This window comes from Coregonus lavaretus (genome assembly GCF_964263955.1).
Source record: "Coregonus lavaretus genome assembly, contig: HAP1_SCAFFOLD_442, whole genome shotgun sequence".
Classification (NCBI taxonomy): domain Eukaryota; kingdom Metazoa; phylum Chordata; class Actinopteri; order Salmoniformes; family Salmonidae; genus Coregonus; species Coregonus lavaretus.
The window spans coordinates 172,266-191,647 of NW_028166911.1; the positions used below are offsets into that span (position 1 = coordinate 172,266).

The window sequence follows — 19,382 nt, forward strand, 5'->3', positions numbered from 1 at the left end:
TTCCGGTCCTGGAGGGCCGAAACACCTCTGTTTTTCATCCTCTCCTTCTAATCAGGGGCTAATTCAGACCTGGGACACCAGGTGAGTGCAATTAACTACCAGGTAGAAATAAAAAACAGAAGTGTTTTGGCCCTCCAGGACCGGAATTGAAGAACCCTGATCTACATGATTGAAGTGGATTTAACAAGTGACATCAATAAGAGATCATAGCTTTCACCTGGTCAGTCTATGTCAGTGGTTACCAACTCCAGTCCCCCCAACAGTACACATTTTTATTGTAGCCCCAGACAAGCACACCTGATTCAACTTGTCAACTAATCATCAGGCCCTCAATGAGTTGAATCAGGTGTTTTTTTTCCGGGGCTACAACAAACATTTGTGCTGTCGGGGGTACTGGGGGACTGGAGTTGGTAACCACTGACATAGACTGACCAGGTGAAAGTTATGATCCCTTATTGATGTCACTTGTTAAATCCACTTCAAATCAGTGTAGATGAAGGGGAGGAGACTGTTCAAATCTTAATTTTTAAGCCTCGTCTATGTCATGGAAAGAGCAGGTGTAATGTTTTTTACACTCAGTGTATATATACACACCAGAGAGTGAGAGGGTGTGAGGAGGAGAGGAGGAGGAGGAGGAGGAGGAAGAGGAGCAGACAGACATCTGTAATGTTCAGGGGGCATTGAGTCTATTAGATGTAATCTAACCCACTGACTGTACTAAAGACATTCAGAACTGGTAGTGAACGATTGGTAAGGAGGCTAGCATTTAGAGATAAGTATGGAGACACACACTGAGACACATACACACAGAGACCGACAGACAAAGACAGACACCCTCCCCCGCACCCATCCCCTCACACACAGACTGGTGAGCGGAGTTGATATAAAATGCCAAATACTGTAGCTCTATAATACGGCAGGGCATTCTTGTTGAACTCAGTTCATTCCACTCAGACAGAGTTGTTTCTCTCCAGCTCCACAAAGCAGTGATCCAGGCAGTGACTCCCCTCTGCAGTCAGTCTGTTAGTCTGTGAGAACATTCTGTTTTGATGTGGTTAGTCATTCCATTTCTATGTCTGACTGGCTGTAATTCTATCTCATATGTTTTCCTTTGGCCTCACAAACCCTTAGAAGACTGCATTTGACCGCCCTAGGGTTGCAACATTCCAGTCTTTCCCAGAAATCCCAGTTGGAGGACTCCCTCCCTGATTATTCCCTCCTGATTCTCCAACAACAAACATTTCTGAAAAACCTGGGAAATTTGACAGAATTTAGCTAATTGCAACCCTACCCCCCCTAGCTCCGGCCTTACCTCCTGAAAGAGTTGTGACATCTCACACACCAGACAGGAGTTGGACTGCATCTCACACTTGTGCCTGTCGGACAGGAAGAAGTCCCGCAGCAGGGGTGTGTGGGTGAGGGCCTGGACGATGCAGTTCATGAAGCACGTGTTGCCCAGGTTGATCAACCCTCGTAAACCTGCCGGGGGGGGGGGGGGGGGGGGGTTAGAGAGAGAGAGGGGGGAATGTGAAAAAGTCGGCCTATCTTCGGGACAAACAATCAAGAGGGGTACAGTTATAGGTGCATTCTCCTGCAACAGAGAGAGGAGAACATTAAGGTCTAACATTGCCATCTCCTGTAAAGGAAGCTTTAATTTTATTTATTTATTTGACAGGGACAATGAAAAATAATAAACAGTTCTGTAAATGTGCTAAATTTCACCATGGTTTGGGCTAGTGTAATGTAGCCATGGTTTGGGCTAGTGCAATGTAGCCATGGTTTGGGCAGTGCAGACGAAAGCTGTAAGCGGTGGTCCACCACGAAGGCCTGTGTGAACAGAACAGGTGAGGCCCAGCGTGGAGCCTGGGACTCGTCCAGCCTGTTTGGCCCAGGAATAGAGCTCTCGGCTGGTGGTTAAACTCTCCAGACTCGACCCACTCCACACCCAACACCACAAGGCCCTGAGACAGCTGGTAGGACTCTCTACGAGTGTTTCATTACAGCGAGCGGGAGTGAGAAAGAGAGAGGAGGAGTGAGACTGAATGAACTCAAGAAAATCAAGATATATAACTGCAGAGGGAGGACAGAGAGAGAGGACAGAGAGAGGACAGAGAGAGAGGACAGAGAGAAGAAAAGAGATCTAGAAAGAGAAGAGGAGGAAGAATGAAACAGAGATAGGCCTAAATAGGTTTGAATCTACAAAGAGTGTGAGAAACAGAGAGCGACAGACTGAGAAAGGAAGCGAGAGAGAAAAAGAGAGAGAGAAGGGAAGACCACCCTGTTGTGTGAACTTGTCATTGAAGAAGGAACAGCGCATTCTCTCTCTCCCTCTCTCCCTGGGCTACTGCCTGCTAACCTGTGGTGTTAATCACTCCAGCTGACCTTTCAGGCCCAACTTAAAACACATGAGTAACCCTGGACTATACAGACAACACCACAGACACAGTCTCTGTCCCTTACACACACACACACACACACACACACACAGCTGTACACACACAGCTGTCTGGGTGATGAAATCGACCATGCTACCATGCTAGCACTTCATAAGGACGTGCGGACAGCGGACCAGCCTATATCCCACCAATGGTGCAGTTTGTAGTGATTTTCCTTCGCTTTGGATTGTGCCGTAGTAATTCCAGCTCTCGCTTCGTAGGCTCCCACGTCGAGTATTTCTCCCCTACACCTGGTCACAAAGACAGAGACATCGTTGAGACATTGACGAAACCAACAATATTTTCAACCTGAACCTTGATGAAGGTAGCCTGTTCCCAGATCTGTTTGCCAACTCTTCCGGTCACTGGTGTGACAACTACCATAGGAGTTGCCAGGACAGCACAAACAGATCTGGGACCAGGCTATGATGAAGGTCTATTGCAGGGATCATCAACTAGATACGGCCCGTGGGCCAATTTTGTCTTGAATGGATAGTTGGGGGGCCGGTCATAATTACAAATAATTAGTAGACTGCAAACTGACCGCAAGAGGCCCAAACAGATATAATATTTGACTAAAACAACCATTTCAAACCTTGAACATCTGTATACGATCATATGTCTATTATGAGTTGTAACACTTGAGAAATCCATTGGAGCTGATTTGCTGGTGTTTTTACAGTAATTTATGTGCAACAATATATTTTTTATAATAACTTATTTTATTTGTATTTTTTATTTTGGGGGCCAAATAACACCACCCACGGGCCACCAGTTGGGAAACCCTGGTCTATCGAGACCAAAACATTGGTACAAAGATCCATTAAATCTGTGGAGCATGAAGACAACCAGTGTGCTGGAGTTTCTTTTCAAACCTGAACCTAAGGAAAGTCCCTTTCTGTGAGCTTGTATGGCCTACCACACGTTGTTGCTCCTAGACATTTCCACTTCACAATAACAGCACTTACAGTTGACTGGGGCAGCTCTAGCAGGTCAGAAATTTGACAAACTGACTTGTTGGAAAGGTGGCATCCTATGACAGTGCCACAATGAAAGTCACTGAGCTCTTCAGTAAGGCCATTCTACTGCCAATGTTTGTTAATGGAGATTGCATGGCTGTGTGCTCAATTCTATACACCTGTCAGCAACGACTGTGGTTGAAATAGCCGAATCCACTAATTTGAAGGGGTGTCCACATACTTTTATGTACATAGTGTATGTGAATGCAGCTGCCACTAATTTAAAATCACTAAATGCAGTTTATCATAGCTCCCCACATTGTGATCTGTATCAGAAAGTGGTTAAATAAATAAAGGTAAAAATACATGAAGGAATATAAATCAATTTGACTTTTTTGGTGGACTAGAGATAATGGAAAAATAGACACAGAAAAGTAGTGTTGCCTGAGTTGCTGGAGACCAACAACACCGTACCTTGCAATTTCCAGGCTTTCCTCTGTTCTTCTTTGGCAATCTGTTCCATCTCTTTGTCGTATATGTAGTCTTGACACACAAAACAATATATTCCACCATATAATAAGTCTATTGCTGAAAGAAAGAAAGAAAGAAAGAAAGAAAGAAAGAATACACAATAATTAGAAAGATATTTCCTACAGAACAATAGCTTCTGTTTATTTAACGTCTAACCTCGTCATTGATGTGGCCAGTGTGAAGACAAGCACTTTCTCTGTGTGTGTGTTCCACTACTCTCAGCTCTATTGATTTGAGCTTTGTGTCGTTCCATCTTATTGCCGCTTGCATTGGGGAATTAAAGAACTATCACATAGGGAAGGTGTGTGTGTGTGTGTGTCACAGAGTATGTTTTTTTGTGGGACTGTGTGTGTCTTTCACATCTAACCCCCCTGCTCTTTCCACTAGCCTATGTTCTCCAACACCATGGTAACAATACCTGGGTTCTTCTGTTGCCGTGACAACCTATTTATTCATAGGTTGCACCAAGTCACTTGGTCGCATCATGCCATTGTTATGAACGTTCTCAAGCCGTGGTGATAAGCCCAGTCATTCTGGACGGACGCTGACTACTATTTCTTCTAAATTACACTATAGTGACTGGAAATACGATGACATTGCAAAAGTAGTCAAATATTTAGTAGGAAACAACTTTGCCAGCATTATCTTGTCATCAAATTTACTTTAGACAGATGGCAACGTTGTCATTAGCTAGCAAAGTTTGTCAAAACAACTAGCAACGATAACATTAGCTTGCTAAAATCCTGTGGCCTCCCCTCAATCTTAGCTAGCTAGCTAACATTATACTGCATCTAAAGTCAATCTGGTAACATCAAAATAATGACAAAAGGTTTTCTTACTAACTATTTGCCTCATTTTGAATGTCATAGTATTTCCAAGCCACTGTAATGCACTTTTGATGAAATCGTCATCACCGCTCATTAATGATGCATTGAGAAGAATGCTCAGCCGGGCATCAGATCAAAACAAACGTTCAAAACAATATTGTGACGAAACATGCAACTCATGAATAGCCAAATAGGACCACTTGCACATTTGGATACTAAAAGGTTTGCCTTGTAACTAGGAGAGGATCCAGGAGAGTGAATGATATGTCTAACTTCAATTGAAAAGGGACAATTTGGATTGGCCTAAAAATCTATACAGAAAATGTGAATGGAGCGTGTTTGTTGGTGCGCGTTCATCTCATCTCATGGTGTGCGTTATCCATAAGATGAGAGAGGAGCTAGCTAGAAGAAGCTCATCATCTCTGTGTCCAATGGCAACAGGCATGCACTGAGAAAGCCCTTGGACTGATGCAGTAACCATGGAACCAGAGAGAAGGAGAGAAAGAGTTCTGTGTACATCACACAGAGGAAGTTAAAAATAAACCTGACAAACAGAAGGAGAGGGGGATGATGAAGGAAGTGAAGGAATGGTGCAATGGCACAGTAAATATGTGTGTGTGCTCCTGTGGAAAGGCCTAACCTAATGAACACTGTAGCGGTACTCTGGGGGGCTGAGGGGCAGATAGGAGTGGGGCTTGATGACAGGAGCGACCGACACGGCTCAGTGTATGTGTCAGAGGGTGTGTGTGTATAGGTCTCCCAGTGGTCTAAGGCGCTGCCACTAGAGATCCTGGTTCGAATCCAGGCTCTGTCGTAGCCGGCCGCGACCGGGAGACCCATGGGGCGGCGCACAATTGGCCCAGCGTCGTCCAGGGTAGGGGAGGGAAAGGCCGGCAGGGATATAGCTCAGTTGGTAGAGCATGGTCTTTGCAACGCCAGAGTTGTGGGTTCGATTCCCACGGGGGGGCCAGTATGAAAAAAATAAAATAAAAATAAAAAAATAATGTATGCACACACTAACTGTAAGTCGCTCTGGATAAGAGCGTCTGCTAAAATGACTAAAATGTAAAATGTATAGATCAAAACCTTACTGTGAACCCCCCCAGAATGACCTTCTAACCCCCATCACACCCAAATGGCACCCTATTCCCTTCACAGTGCACTACTTTTTACCAGAGCCCTGTGGGCCTAGCTCAAATGTAGTGCACTAAATATAAAATATTATACTTTGATAATTAGCATGTAAGAATCACAGGGTCATCCCTATTCTATGTGGTTCAGGACTAAACATGTATAGCCCTCCCACAGAGCTGACTTGGGAACAGTGAGGCTTAGAGAATGACATGTGTCTGGCTAAGACTAAGCACTGGCTCCCAGTAGATTGTTAATGCTACTGGGAAAGACGGGTCCTGCTCAATGTCTCAGAAAAGGATAGTTCTCTCAGGCAGAGAGAGGCCTGAATCTGCCTGTGTATTTTGGTGTGTGTGTATGTTTGTGTGTGTGTATGTTTGTGTGTGTGTATGTTTGTGTGTGTGTGTGTGTGTGTGTGTATGTGTGTGTGTGTGTGTGTGTGTGTGTGTGAGGCAGTGTGCTAATCTAGTGGACATGACAACATAAGCTAGCACGTGCACATCTTACCTAGGTTGTGCCGTTTGTTTTTGGCGTGCTCGTGGATGTGTTTCTTGGTGAAGCAGCCAAAGAAGACACAGGACAGGCAGGAGTGGAGCCGGTTCAGGTGGGCACCGCACATGTGACAGATACACGCCTTGGCCTGCAGGGGGCGAGAGGGACAGCGAGACAGAGAGAGGAGAGCGAGAGAAGGGAAAGAGAGGGAGGGAGAGAGAAGGGATGAGAGTCAGAATAATAAGGGAATATACATCGACATCTTCTGAGCATTGAGAGGCAGATGGAAACCTAGACAGAGAGGGAGGCTGGCGTAAAGAGATCTCCCTGCTGGCTTGGGCAGACACACACACACAGTCATGTTCTTATTTTTTATTTTATTTTTTCACCTTTATTTAACAAGGTAAGCCAGTTGAGAACAAGTTCTCATTTACAACGTCGACCTGGCCAAGATAAAGCATAGTAGTGCGATAAAAACAACACAGAGTTACATATGGGGTAAAAAAACAAAATCAATAAATACAACAGAAAATATATATACAGTGTGTGCAAATGTAGCAAGTTATAGAGGTAAGGCAATAAATAGGCTATAGTGCAAAATAATTACAATTAGTATTAACACTGGAATGCTAGATGTGCAAGAGATTATGTGCAAATTGAGATACTGGGGTGCAAAAGAGCAAAATAAATAACAACATAGGGATGAGGTGGTTGGGTGGGCTAATTTCAGATGGGCTGTGTACAGGTGCAGTGATTGGTAAGGTGCTCTGACAACTGATGCTTAAAGTTAGTGCGGGAGAAGAGTCTCCAGCTTCAGAGATTTTTGCAATTTGTTCCAGTCATTGGCAGCAGAGAACTGGAAGGAATGGCGGCCAAAGGAGGTGTTGGCTTTGGGAATGACCAGTGAGATATACCTGCTGGAGCGCAGACTACGGGTGGGTGCTGCTATGGTGACCAATGAGCTAAGATAAGGCGGGGATTTGCCTAGCAGTGATTTATAGATGGCCTGGAGCCAGTGGGTTTGACGACGAACATGTAGTGAGGACCAGCCAACAAGAGCGTACAGGTCACAGTGGTGGGTAGTGTATGGGGCTTTGGAGACAAAACGGATGGCACTGTGATAGACTACATCCAATTTGCTGAGTAGAGTGTTGGAGGCTATTTTGTAAATGACATCGCCGAAGTCAAGGATCGGTTGGATAGTCAGTTTTACGAGGGCATGTTTGGCAGCATGAGTGAAGGAGGCTTTATTGCGAAATAGGAAGCCGATTCTAGATTTAACTTTGGATTGGAGATTCTCAATGTGAGTCTGGAAGGAGAGTTTACAGTCTAACCAGACACCTAGGTATTTGTAGTTGTCCACATACTCTAGGTCAGACCCGTCGAGAGTGGTGATTCTAGTCGGGTGGGCGGGTGCCAGCAGTGTTCGATTGAAAAGCATGCATTTAGTTTTACTAGTGTTTAAGAGCAGTTGGAGGCTACTGAAGGAGTGTTGTATGGCATTGAAGCTCGTTTGGAGGTTTGTTAACACAGTGTCCAATGAAGGGCCAGATGCATACAAAATGGTGTCGTCTGCGTAGAGGTGGATCTGAGAGTCACCAGCAGCAAGAGCGACATCATTGATATACACGGAGAAAAGAGTCGGCCCAAGAATTGAACCCTGTGGCACCCCCATAGAGACTGCCATAGGTCCAGACAACAGGCCCTCCGATTTGACACATTGAACTCTATCTGAGAAGTAGTTGGTGAACCAGGCGAGGCAGTCATTTGAGAAACCAAGGCTATTTAGTCTGCCAATAAGAATGCGGTTGTTGACAGAGTCGAAAGCCTTGGCCAGGTCGATGAAGACGGCTTCACAGTACTGTCTATTATCGATCGCGGTTATAATATCGTTTAGGACCTTGAGCGTGGCTGAAGTGCACCCATGACCAGCTCGGAAACCAGATTGCATAGCGGAGAAGGTACGGTGGAATTCGAAATGGTCGGTGATCTGTTTGTTAACTTGGCTTTCAAATACTTTCGAAAGGCAGGGCAGGATGGATATAGGTCTGTAACAGTTTGGATCTAGAGTGTCACCCCCTTTGCAGAGGGGGATGACGGCGGCAGCTTTCCAATCTCTGGGGATCTCAGACGTTATGAAAGAGAGGTTGAACAGACTAGTAATAGGGGTTGCGACAACTTCGGAGGCTAGTTTTAGAAAGAAAGGGTCCAGATTGTCTAGCCCAGCTGATTTGTAGGGGTCCAGATTTTGCAGCTATTTCAGAACATCAGCTGTCTGAATTTGTGTGAAGGAGAAGCGGCGGGGGGGGGGGGGGGGCATGGGCAAGTTGCAGCGGAGGGTGCAGAGTTGGTGGCCGGGGTAGTGGTAGCCAGGTGGAAAGCATGGCCAGCCGTAGCAAAATACTTGTTGAAATTCTCGATTATTGTAGATTTATCGGTGGTGATAGTGTTTCCTAGCCTCAGTGCAGTGGGCAGCTGGGAGGAAGTGCTCTTATTCTCCATGGACTTTACAGTGTCCCTAAACTTTTTGGAGTTAGTGCTACAGGAAGCAAATTTCTGTTTGAAAAAGTTAGCCTTTGCTTTCCTGACTGCTTGTGTATATTGGTTCCTAACTTCCCTGAAAAGTTGCATATCGCGGGGGCTATTTGATGCTAATGCAGTACGCCACAGGATGTTTTTGTGCTGGTCAAGGGCAGTCAAGTCTGAGGAGAACCAGGGGCTATATCTGTTCTTAGTTCTGTCTTTTTTTGAATGGGGCATGTTTATTTAAGATTGAGAGGAAATTACTTTTAAAGAACAACCAGGCATCCTCTACTGACGGAATGAGATCTATATCCATCCAGGATACCTGGGCCAGGTCAATTAGGAAGGCCTGCTCGCTAAAGTGTTTTAGGGAGCGTTTGACAGTGATGAGTGGTGGTCGTTTGACCGCGGACCCGTTACGGACGCAAGCAATAAGGCAGTGATCGCTGAGATCCTGGTTGAAGACAGCGGAGGTGTATTTAGAAGGTAAGTTAGTCAGGATGATATCTATGAGGGTACCCATGGTTACGGATTTAGGGTTGTACCTGGTAGGTTCGTTGATAATTTGAGTGAGATTGAGGGCATCTAGTTTGGATTGTAGGATGGCCTGGGTATTAAGCATATCCCAATTTAGGTCACCAAGCAGTACAAACTCTGAGGATAAATGGGGGGCAATCAATTCACATATGGTGTCCAGGGCACAGCTGGGGGCTGAGGGGGGTCTGTAGCAAGCAGCAACAGTGAGAGACTTATTTCTGGAAAGGTGGATTTTTAGAAGTAGAAGCTCAAACTGTTTGGGCACAGACCTGGATAGTATGATAGAGCTCTGCAGGCTATCTCTACAGTAGATTGCAACTCCACCCCCTTTGGCAGTTCTATCTAGACTGAAAATGTTATAGTTGGGGATGGAAATTTCAGAATTTTTGGTGGCCTTCCTAAGCCAGGATTCAGACACTGCTAGAACATCAGGGTTGGCGGAGTGTGCTAACGCAGGGAATAACTCAAACTTAGGAAGTAGACTTCTGATATTTACATGCAGGAAACCAAGGCTTTTGCGATTACAGAAGTCAGCAAATGATAGCGCCTGGGGAGTAGGAGTGATACTGAGGGCTGCAGGGCCTGGGTTAGCCTCTACATCACCGGAGGACTAGAATAAGGATACGGCTAAAGGCTTTAAGAATTGGTCTTCTAGTGCGTTGGGTACATAGAATAAAGGGGGCAGATTTCCAGGCGTTGTAGAAAAGATTCAGGGCATTATGTACAGACAACGATATGGAAGGATATGAGTAAAGTGGAGGTAAACCTAAGCGTTGGGTAACAATGAAAGAGATAGCATCACTGGAGGCACCAATTGAGTCGGTCTCCGCGTGTATGGGGGGTGGGACAAAGGAGATATCTAAGGCAGGTTTAGCTGGGCTGGGGGATCTACAGTGAAATAGTACAATTAGAAATAACCGAAACAACAATAAGCTAACCATATTGAGATGGGAGAGAGGCATAAAGCAATCACAGTGTAATTTGAGAGAGCTAAGACAACAGCTGGTAATGACGACACAGTTTGGGCTGAGGCTAAACATAAACAGGATGCGGTACCGTAAAAAGGAACAGTACAGCAGACATCACCTGTATAGCTGAGTTATCATAAGGTCCGGTGAACAGCAATAGGATAGTTTGGGGGCTGCTAAAGCACTAGCGAGCAAGAGGCCACGGCTAGCATGTGCTAGCGGGCCGGGGCTAGCAGATGGAATCTTCGTGGTCGACGTGGTAACGGGAAGAATGTTGTAATCACATCAGACGATTTCGTCGGCAGACCAGTCGTGCAGGATCGGCGGGGCTCCGTGTCAACACTAGGTGGTCCCGTCCGGTTGACGTAGAGGTAGATAGCCGGGAGATGGGCCTAGCTCAGGATGATTAGCCAGACCACAACGTCCATTTTGTTGCAGCTAGCTGGTAGCGATGAATCCGGAGTTAAAGGTCCAGTGATTCAGTGATTCCGGCAGAAAAACTGATATGCTCTGGGTCGATAACGCGCTGTGCAGACAGTGCAGACTGGCCGAATAATAGTCCAGACTAGAGCTGGCTGGTGGGTGGTGCAGGCCACGGACAATGGTGAAAAACCGCTAACGGTAGCTGATAGCAAGTAGCTAGTTAGCTGGCTACTCCCGTCCGGTAGACCTAGAGGTAGATATGAGCCTGGCTCTAGGCTAGCTCGAGGCTAACTGGTGCTTGCATCGGGGGCAGTGGTGATTAGCCAGACAGCAACATCCATTCGGTTGCGGCTGGCTAGTTGCGATCCGGTGATTAATGTCCAGTGATTAAATTATTCCCGCAGAAAATCCAATGTTCTGGGTGAAATACCGCTAACTGTGGCTAATAGCAAGTAGCTAGTTAGCTGGCTAGCTAGTTTCAACTGGAGATTCTAGATAAAAGGTAAGTCAATAATAGAATCCGTTCCACATTGAGTGAGGCGGGTTGCAGGAAAGTATATTTTGTAGAAGGATGAAAAGTCTGATAGGGAAATATGTACGAAAAATACAAAAAAAACAGGGTATTTACAGGCTATTTACAGACACACGACAAAAACAGGACTGCACTACTACGCCATCTGTGATCAGATCGTTTAGGAGGAACACTGAGGCTGCGTCCCAACATAGGCTGCGTCCCACTGTTCCCTACATAGGGCTCTGGTCAAAAGTAGTGCACTATCAAAATGTAGAAAATAAGGTGTAATTTGGGACACAGGCTTGCACTCTTCAATAAATATTGAGATGAAGTAGGGCTGTGGTGGTCATGACATTGTCAGCCAGTGATTGTAATGCAAATAACTGCCGGTCTCACGGTAATTGACTGTTTATTAACACATTTAGCATCTCCTGGCTTCCACGGATAGCCTACAAGCCACTGATGAGGACCTTGGAAACATCTACATTTAAAAAAATGTTTAATTAATGAATTTAATATAGCCTACACCATCACAATATATCCATTATTTTAGACAGGTCTAAAGAAACATGATATCCCAAAGCCCTGATGCTGCTCTGACGACCGAAGACAGTCCCTTAGCCCTGATGCTGCTCTGACGACCGGAGACAGTCCCATAGCCCTGATGCTGCTCTGACGACCGGAGACAGTCCCATAGCCCTGATGCTGCTCTGACGACCGAAGACAGTCCCATAGCCCTGATGCTGCTCTGATGACCGAAGACAGTCCTATAGACCTGCCTGAAGCTGATGGGACTGACAGAGCAACCATATGGAGGAGCTCTGTACTGTAGTGTAGTGATGATGAACTGGAGTGAGACATGGAATGAATACAGGAGAGAGAGAGAGAGAGAGAGACAGAGAGAGAGACAGAGACAGAGACAGAGACAGAGAGAGAGAGAGAGACAGAGAGAGAGAGAGAGAGAGAGAGAGAGAGAGAGAGAGAGAGAGAAAAATATCCTATTTTTAATAAAGGCCATCAAAACTCTGTTTTATCACGTAATTGCATAGCCTATAGAAATGTTGCGCAACATGAGCTCATGGGCTCTCATGAAGTGTTTGATTTGATTTTGGACTGCATTTATGTCAGAGTGATTAGAGGGACAATAGAATGCTGAGTACCAGGCCATTAGCGACTGGCAGTTAGCAAGTTTGGTAGCCTACTAATGACCATCAGCGGCATCAGAGAACAGTTTGGTAAAGCCTAGTTACCATGATTAAACGTTCACGTGGAATTTGACTGCGGTCATGACTCGTTGTGTGTGTGAGAAAGAGAGACAGGCAGCCAGCCAGACAGAGAGACGGAAACAGAAAGGGGAACAGAGAGATGGAGAGAAAGAAAGATGGAGAAGAGAAGATGTGTTAACGTGTGTTGGAGCTCAGGAGTATAGAGAGTAGAGATGTGCTGTATGAAGAAATATTCTGGAGTTTTCTCTGGCAGCAGAGAGAGAAAAGGGGAAAGAAAGGGAGCAGAGAGACACTGAAGACTGAAGACAGTCCCATAGCCCTGATGCTGCTCTGACGACTGGAGACAGTCCCATAGCCCTGATGCTGCTCTGACGACTGGAGACAGTCCCATAGCCCTGATGCTGCTCTGACGACTGGAGACAGTCCCATAGCCCTGATGCTGCTCTGACGACTGGAGACAGTCTCATAGCCCTGATGCTGCTCTGACGACCGGAGACAGTCCCATAGCCCTGATGCTGCTCTGACGACCGAAGACAGTCCCATAGCCCTGATGCTGCTCTGACGACCGAAGACAGTCCCATAGCCCTGATGCTGCTCTGACGACCGAAGACAGTCCCATAGCCCTGATGCTGCTCTGACAACTGGAGACAGTCCCATAGCCCTGATGCTGCTCTGACGACCGAAGACAGTCCCTTAGCCCTGATGCTGCTCTGACGACTGGAGACAGTCCCATAGCCCTGATGCTGCTCTGACGACTGGAGACAGTCCCATAGCCCTGATGCTGCTCTGACGACTGGAGACAGTCCCATAGCCCTGATGCTGCTCTGATGACCGAAGACAGTCCCATAGCCCTGATGCTGCTCTGACGACCGAAGACAGTCCCATAGCCCTGATGCTGCTCTGACGACTGGAGACAGTCCCATAGCCCTGATGCTGCTCTGACGACTGGAGACAGTCCCATAGCCCTGATGCTGCTCTGACGACTGGAGACAGTCCCATAGCCCTGATGCTGCTCTGACGACTGGAGACAGTTCCATAGCCCTGATGCTGCTCTGACGACCGAAGACAGTCCCATAGCCCTGATGCTGCTCTGACGACTGGAGACAGTCCCATAGCCCTGATGCTGCTCTGACGACTGGAGACAGTCCCATAGCCCTGATGCTGCTCTGATGACTGGAGACAGTTCCATAGCCCTGATGCTGCTCTGACGACCGAAGACAGTCCCATAGCGCTGATGCTGCTCTGACGACCGAAGACAGTCCCATAGCCCTGATGCTGCTCTGACGACCGAAGACAGTCCCATAGCCCTGATGCTGCTCTGACGACCGGAGACAGTCCCATAGCCCTGATGCTGCTCTGACGACCGAAGACAGTCCCATAGCCCTGATGCTGCTCTGACTACCGGAGACAGTCCCATAGCCCTGATGCTGCTCTGACGACCGAAGACAGTCCCATAGCCCTGATGCTGCTCTGACGACCGAAGACAGTCCCATAGCCCTGATGCTGCTCTGACGACCGGAGACAGTCCCATAGCCCTGATGCTGCTCTGACGACTGGAGACAGTCCCATAGCCCTGATGCTGCTCTGATGACCGGAGACAGTCCCATAGCCCTGATGCTGCTCTGATGACCGGAGACAGTCCCATAGCCCTGATGCTGCTCTGACGACCGAAGACAGTCCTATAGACCTGCCTGAAGCTGATGGGACTGACAGAGCAACCATATGGAGGAGCTCTGTACTGTAGTGTAGTGATGATGAACTGGAGTGAGACATGGAATGAATACAGGAGAGAGAGCGCGAGAGAGAGAGAGAGAGAGAGAGAGAGAGAGAGAGAGAGAGAGAGAGAGAGAGAGAGAGAGAGAGAGAGAGAGAGAGAGAGAGAGAGAGAGAGAGAGAGAGAGAGAGAGAGAGAGAGAGAGAGAGAGGAGGGATGGAGAGAGAGAGAGAGAGAGAGAGAGAGAGAGAGAGAGAGAAGGGATGGAGAGAGAGAGAGAGAGAGAGGAGGGATGGAGAGAGAAGAAATATGGACAGAGTGCACAGGCGAGATGAGGGAGAGAAAGGAGAGTCAAAGATGGAGTGCTAGAAAGGAGATGTGAGAGAGAAAGAGGTCTGTTCAAAGTCATCAGGACACAGGCTTGTCACTAAGTCACCTGCTGGGCAGAGGAAGAGAGGGAGAGGAAAGAAAGGTGGAATAGAGCAGGAGAAAAACAAAAGACTAAGCCGCAGCTTAGTATCCATTTCAACCATGTTTCTAGAATTCTGAGTAAGAAAAGATTGCTGGGGAGTGAGAACATAGTAACCACCTAAAGTAACCACGACATGACGCTCATTGACCACTACCTAGCCAAGGTATTAGGCCTACAGCAAAGAACACCTCCACACAAAAGGTAGGCTACAGTCACCTGACGAACAGCAACACAATGAAACAACCCGACACCATTACGACAGCATAGAGAACCATTGTAAAGGGGTCATAAAAGATCCAGCCTGGTCTCAGTTTCACTTCCTCCACATTATATCACTATGAAACAGTGTGACTGGTTAGGAGAGGGAACAGTCACTGTGAGAAACAGACTCATGACTCAGAGACAGGCCACAGTGTAATGTTTACGAATTTACTGGCTTTCTATCTGGCCACCAATGTGGCATTGAGGAGGCAGCTTTTTTCCCCTGCTATAACTTAGTCATTTAGCAGTCACCCTGTCTAGCTATGGCTCCCCACCTCAAACAAATTGAAGCCTTGGTTGGTTTTGCTTGAATGTTGTGGTGTTTGAGTCACTGGATGTTGCTTCCCAAGGCTTTTCTCCCTCACAAGTAAGAAAATATATCTTTGGGAAACACTTGCTACAGTGATGGGCAGATCACCGGGTGCCATATGACAGCATGGTGAAAGAGCTACAGCTTGCAGTTCTGGCCAGCAGGGGGAGTGTCTGGAGAAGAGATGCACTCACTGACAGCTATCTGATTTCCCTCCCATGTCATCTCCACAGAGCCCAGAGTAATGCTGCCGGCAGGCTGCAGCCACTACAAACACCTCATCATAGAAGGACCAGACACACTGTGAGAGAAGACTAGGCTATTGTCCACCTACAATGTTATGACTGCCATGGGGGTGATATAAGAGACCAGTTATATCATCATATCACTGAAATAAGGCACACACACAGTCTATCGCTGCATGGCCTTAGAAGCCCGGGGAGGATTGTGATGACGGAGCAGTAAGCTGGACATTCAGGGCCACATACAGTAAGCTCTGTTCTCATTCAGTCTGGCGTGTGCGGGGCTTATCACACTGGGATGAATGGGCTCTAATGGAGAGGGGCGGGCGCAGGTGAATCACATTCAGACTGGGGCCTGACAACACAGACAGGCTAGTTAGGGCTCTCCAACCCTGTTCCTGGAGAGCTACCCTCCTGTAGGTTTTTACTCCAACCCTGTATCTGGAGAGCTGCCGTCCTGTAGGTTCTCACTCCAACCCCAGTTGTAATTAACCTGATTCAGTTTATCAACCAGATAATTATTGGAATCAGGTGTGCTAGATTAAGTTTGGAGTTAAAACCTACAGGACGGTATCTCTCCAGGAACAGGGTTGGAGTTAAAACCTACAGGACGGTATCTCTCCAGGAACAGGGTTGGAGTTAAAACCTACAGGACGGTAGCTCTCCAGGAACAGGGTTGGAGTTAAAACCTACAGGACGGTAGCTCTCCAGGAACAGGGTTGGAGTTAAAAACCTACAGGACGGTAGCTCTCCAGGAACAGGGTTGGAGTTAAAACCTACAGGACGGTAGCTCTCCAGGAACAGGGTTGGAGTTAAAAACCTACAGGACAGTAGCTCTCCAGGAACAGGGTTGGAGTTAAAACCTACAGGACGGTAGCTCTCCAGGAACAGGGTTGGAGTTAAAACCTACAGGACAGTAGCTCTCCAGGAACAGGGTTGGAGTTAAAACCTACAGGACGGTAGCTCTCCAGGAACAGGGTTGGAGTTAAAACCTGCAGGACGGTAGCTCTCCAGGAACAGGGTTGGAGTTAAAACCTACAGGACAGTAGCTCTCCAGGAACAGGGTTGGAGTTAAAACCTGCAGGACGGTAGCTCTCCAGGAACAGGGTTGGAGTTAAAACCTACAGGACAGTAGCTCTCCAGGAACAGGGTTGGAGTTAAAACCTACAGGACGGTAGCTCTCCAGGAACAGGGTTGGAGTTAAAACCTACAGGACGGTAGCTCTCCAGGAACAGGGTTGGAGTTAAAACCTACAGGACGGTAGCTCTCCAGGAACAGGGTTGGAGTTAAAACCTACAGGACGGTAGCTCTCCAGGAACAGGGTTGGAGTTAAAACCTACAGGACGGTAGCTCTCCAGGAACAGGGTTGGAGTTAAAACCTACAGGACGGTGGCTCTCCAGGAACAGGGTTGGAGTTAAAACCTACAGGACGGTAGCTCTCCAGGAACAGGGTTGGAGTTAAAACCTACAGGACGGTATCTCTCCAGGAACAGGGTTGGAGTTAAAACCTATAGGACGGTAGCTCTCCAGGAACAGGGTTGGAGTTAAAACCTACAGGACGGTATCTCTCCAGGAACAGGGTTGGAGTTAAAACCTACAGGACGGTAGCTCTCCAGGAACAGGGTTGGAGTTAAAACCTACAGGACGGTATCTCTCCAGGAACAGGGTTGGAGTTAAAACCTACAGGACGGTATCTCTCCAGGAACAGGGTTGGAGTTAAAACCTACAGGACGGTAGCTCTCCAGGAACAGGGTTGGAGTTAAAACCTACAGGACGGTAGCTCTCCAGGAACAGGGTTGGAGTTAAAACCTACAGGACAGTAGCTCTCCAGGAACAGGGTTGGAGTTAAAACCTACAGGACGGTAGCTCTCCAGGAACAGGGTTGGAGTTAAAACCTACAGGACGGTAGCTCTCCAGGAACAGGGTTGGAGTTAAAACCTACAGGACAGTAGCTCTCCAGGAACAGGGTTGGAGTTAAAACCTGCAGGACGGTAGCTCTCCAGGAACAGGGTTGGAGTTAAAACCTACAGGACGGTAGCTCTCCAGGAACAGGGTTGGAGAGCCCTGGGCTAGACACTATACAGCCAGTACCACCACACTCAATGACATGCGCAAGAGATGATGGAGAGTAGAGAGAGGCTGAAAGGCAGACATTAGATGTAGGCTGATATGAACGAGAGAGAGAGAGAGAGAGAGAGACAGAGAGAGAGACTGAGAGAAGCAGAAAAATACAGGCCTAAAAGAAGCAGAAAGATTGAGAGAGAACGACAGAAGCAGATAGAGAAAAAGAGGAGAAAGAGAGAGTGAGAGGAATGAAGTGTGATTGTGATCATCAGTAGACAGGCAAGGCAGGCTAGTGCTCTAAAGACAGTCACGCCTACACCTCATTATCATTAGCTCTCTGCTCCAGCCCCTCCCCCCTCAGCTCTTCAAGAGAGATGCTGCTGTTGATTCCTTACAGCACCCCTCCGAACCTTCTGCATTGCACCAGAGCTCCAGTCAAAACACAGCTACCCTTGTCAACGCTGCAACCGCATCCCCCTGCACCCCAACCCTCGGGCCCTCTTCCCTGGGTAGAAAAATCCACTTCCCCCCACTGTTTCACCCTCTCTGGTTCACATGAAGCCTGCCAGCCAGACCCTATACTATTCCTCAGTGTCAGCAGTAACTCTCCCTCCCCATTCCTGAGGCTTTTAATGTCCTATTAGATCAGCTATAGATCAGGCCGCTGGCTGATATGACTGGAACAAGAGTTTTACAGTTACTAGCAGAGGGAGCGTCTCTCTCACTGCATCTCTCCATCGGTTTCAGGCCCAGGGAAAGGGAGGGGCAGACAGGCGGGGCAGGGGGAGACAGGCAGGGCAGGGGGAGACAGGCGGGGCAGGGGGAGACAGGCGGGGCAGGGGGAGAGGAGGTTTGGGAGAGAGGCAGGTCCTCCACAGCTAGCAGACCATGAGAGCAGTGACTCACCACACACCGTTTCACATGCAATAAGCCGCTCTGCTGGAGACAGACACACACAGGCGTGAGCGCACACACACCATCATAAACAGACACACACACCCTTACAGACATTAACTCTCACACACAGGCTTGTCCTCTCCTCTCCTCTCCTCTCCGTTTCTATATTTAATAGTGGGGAGGTTGAGGGAGGAGAGGAGGAGGGTGTGGATGCTGATGCTCCAGTGCTGTTCTGACTGACCCCCTGAGGGTGCAAGCCAGGGCTGTGTCAGATGACCTCCCCCCTCCCTCTCTCTAGTTTCCCCTTGACTGACTAACGCCTAGCCTGCCGGCCCCAGTCTCACTGAGCAGGACGAGACAGAGAAGCATAGACTAACCATCTCTCTACCCCTCTACCATTCCACTGTACTACACCCCTACTACGTCCAGTTCCTCTACTGTCTGAACCTGCCACGCACACACCTTACTGCCTTTACCAGGCCCATGTAGAGACACCTTCCAGCCAACCTCATCCTGTGGAAGCAGGAGAGACATGAAACAGAATAGTGAGTGCGCACTATGCAGCATGTTCTCTCTAAGCAGCAGCATCATCATCACATTGCAGAGCTGCTTATGGAGATGAGCTGCTTTGATGCTACCATGATCAAATGGTGTTTGGTGATGTTGTGCTGCTGTTCAGACATGTGATGTGTGTGGTGTGATGTGTGTGTGTGTGTGTGTGTGTGTGTGTGTGGTGTGATGTGTGTGTGTGTGTGTGTGGTGTGATGTGTGTGTGTGTGTGATGAAGGGTGTATATTCAGTATTCAGACCCCTTGTATTTCTTCACATTTTATTGTGTTACAAAGTGTGATTAAAA

At 47.6% G+C, this 19,382-nt stretch overlaps 1 protein-coding gene across 1 annotated transcript in view; it reads right to left on the reverse strand.

Moving 5' to 3' along the window:
* LOC311114097 (ubiquitin carboxyl-terminal hydrolase 22-like) overlaps window positions 1-19,382 on the reverse strand; it is a 58,858-nt gene that overhangs the window by 20,693 nt on the left and 18,783 nt on the right. The window contains exons 2-5 of the mRNA XM_084189378.1: window positions 6,391-6,523; window positions 3,869-3,982; window positions 2,585-2,686; window positions 1,313-1,479 (exon numbers count right to left, since the gene is read on the reverse strand). Coding sequence (XP_084045504.1) covers window positions 1,313-1,479; window positions 2,585-2,686; window positions 3,869-3,982; window positions 6,391-6,523 — 516 coding nt within the window. The remainder of the gene's footprint in view (window positions 1-1,312; window positions 1,480-2,584; window positions 2,687-3,868; window positions 3,983-6,390; window positions 6,524-19,382) is intronic.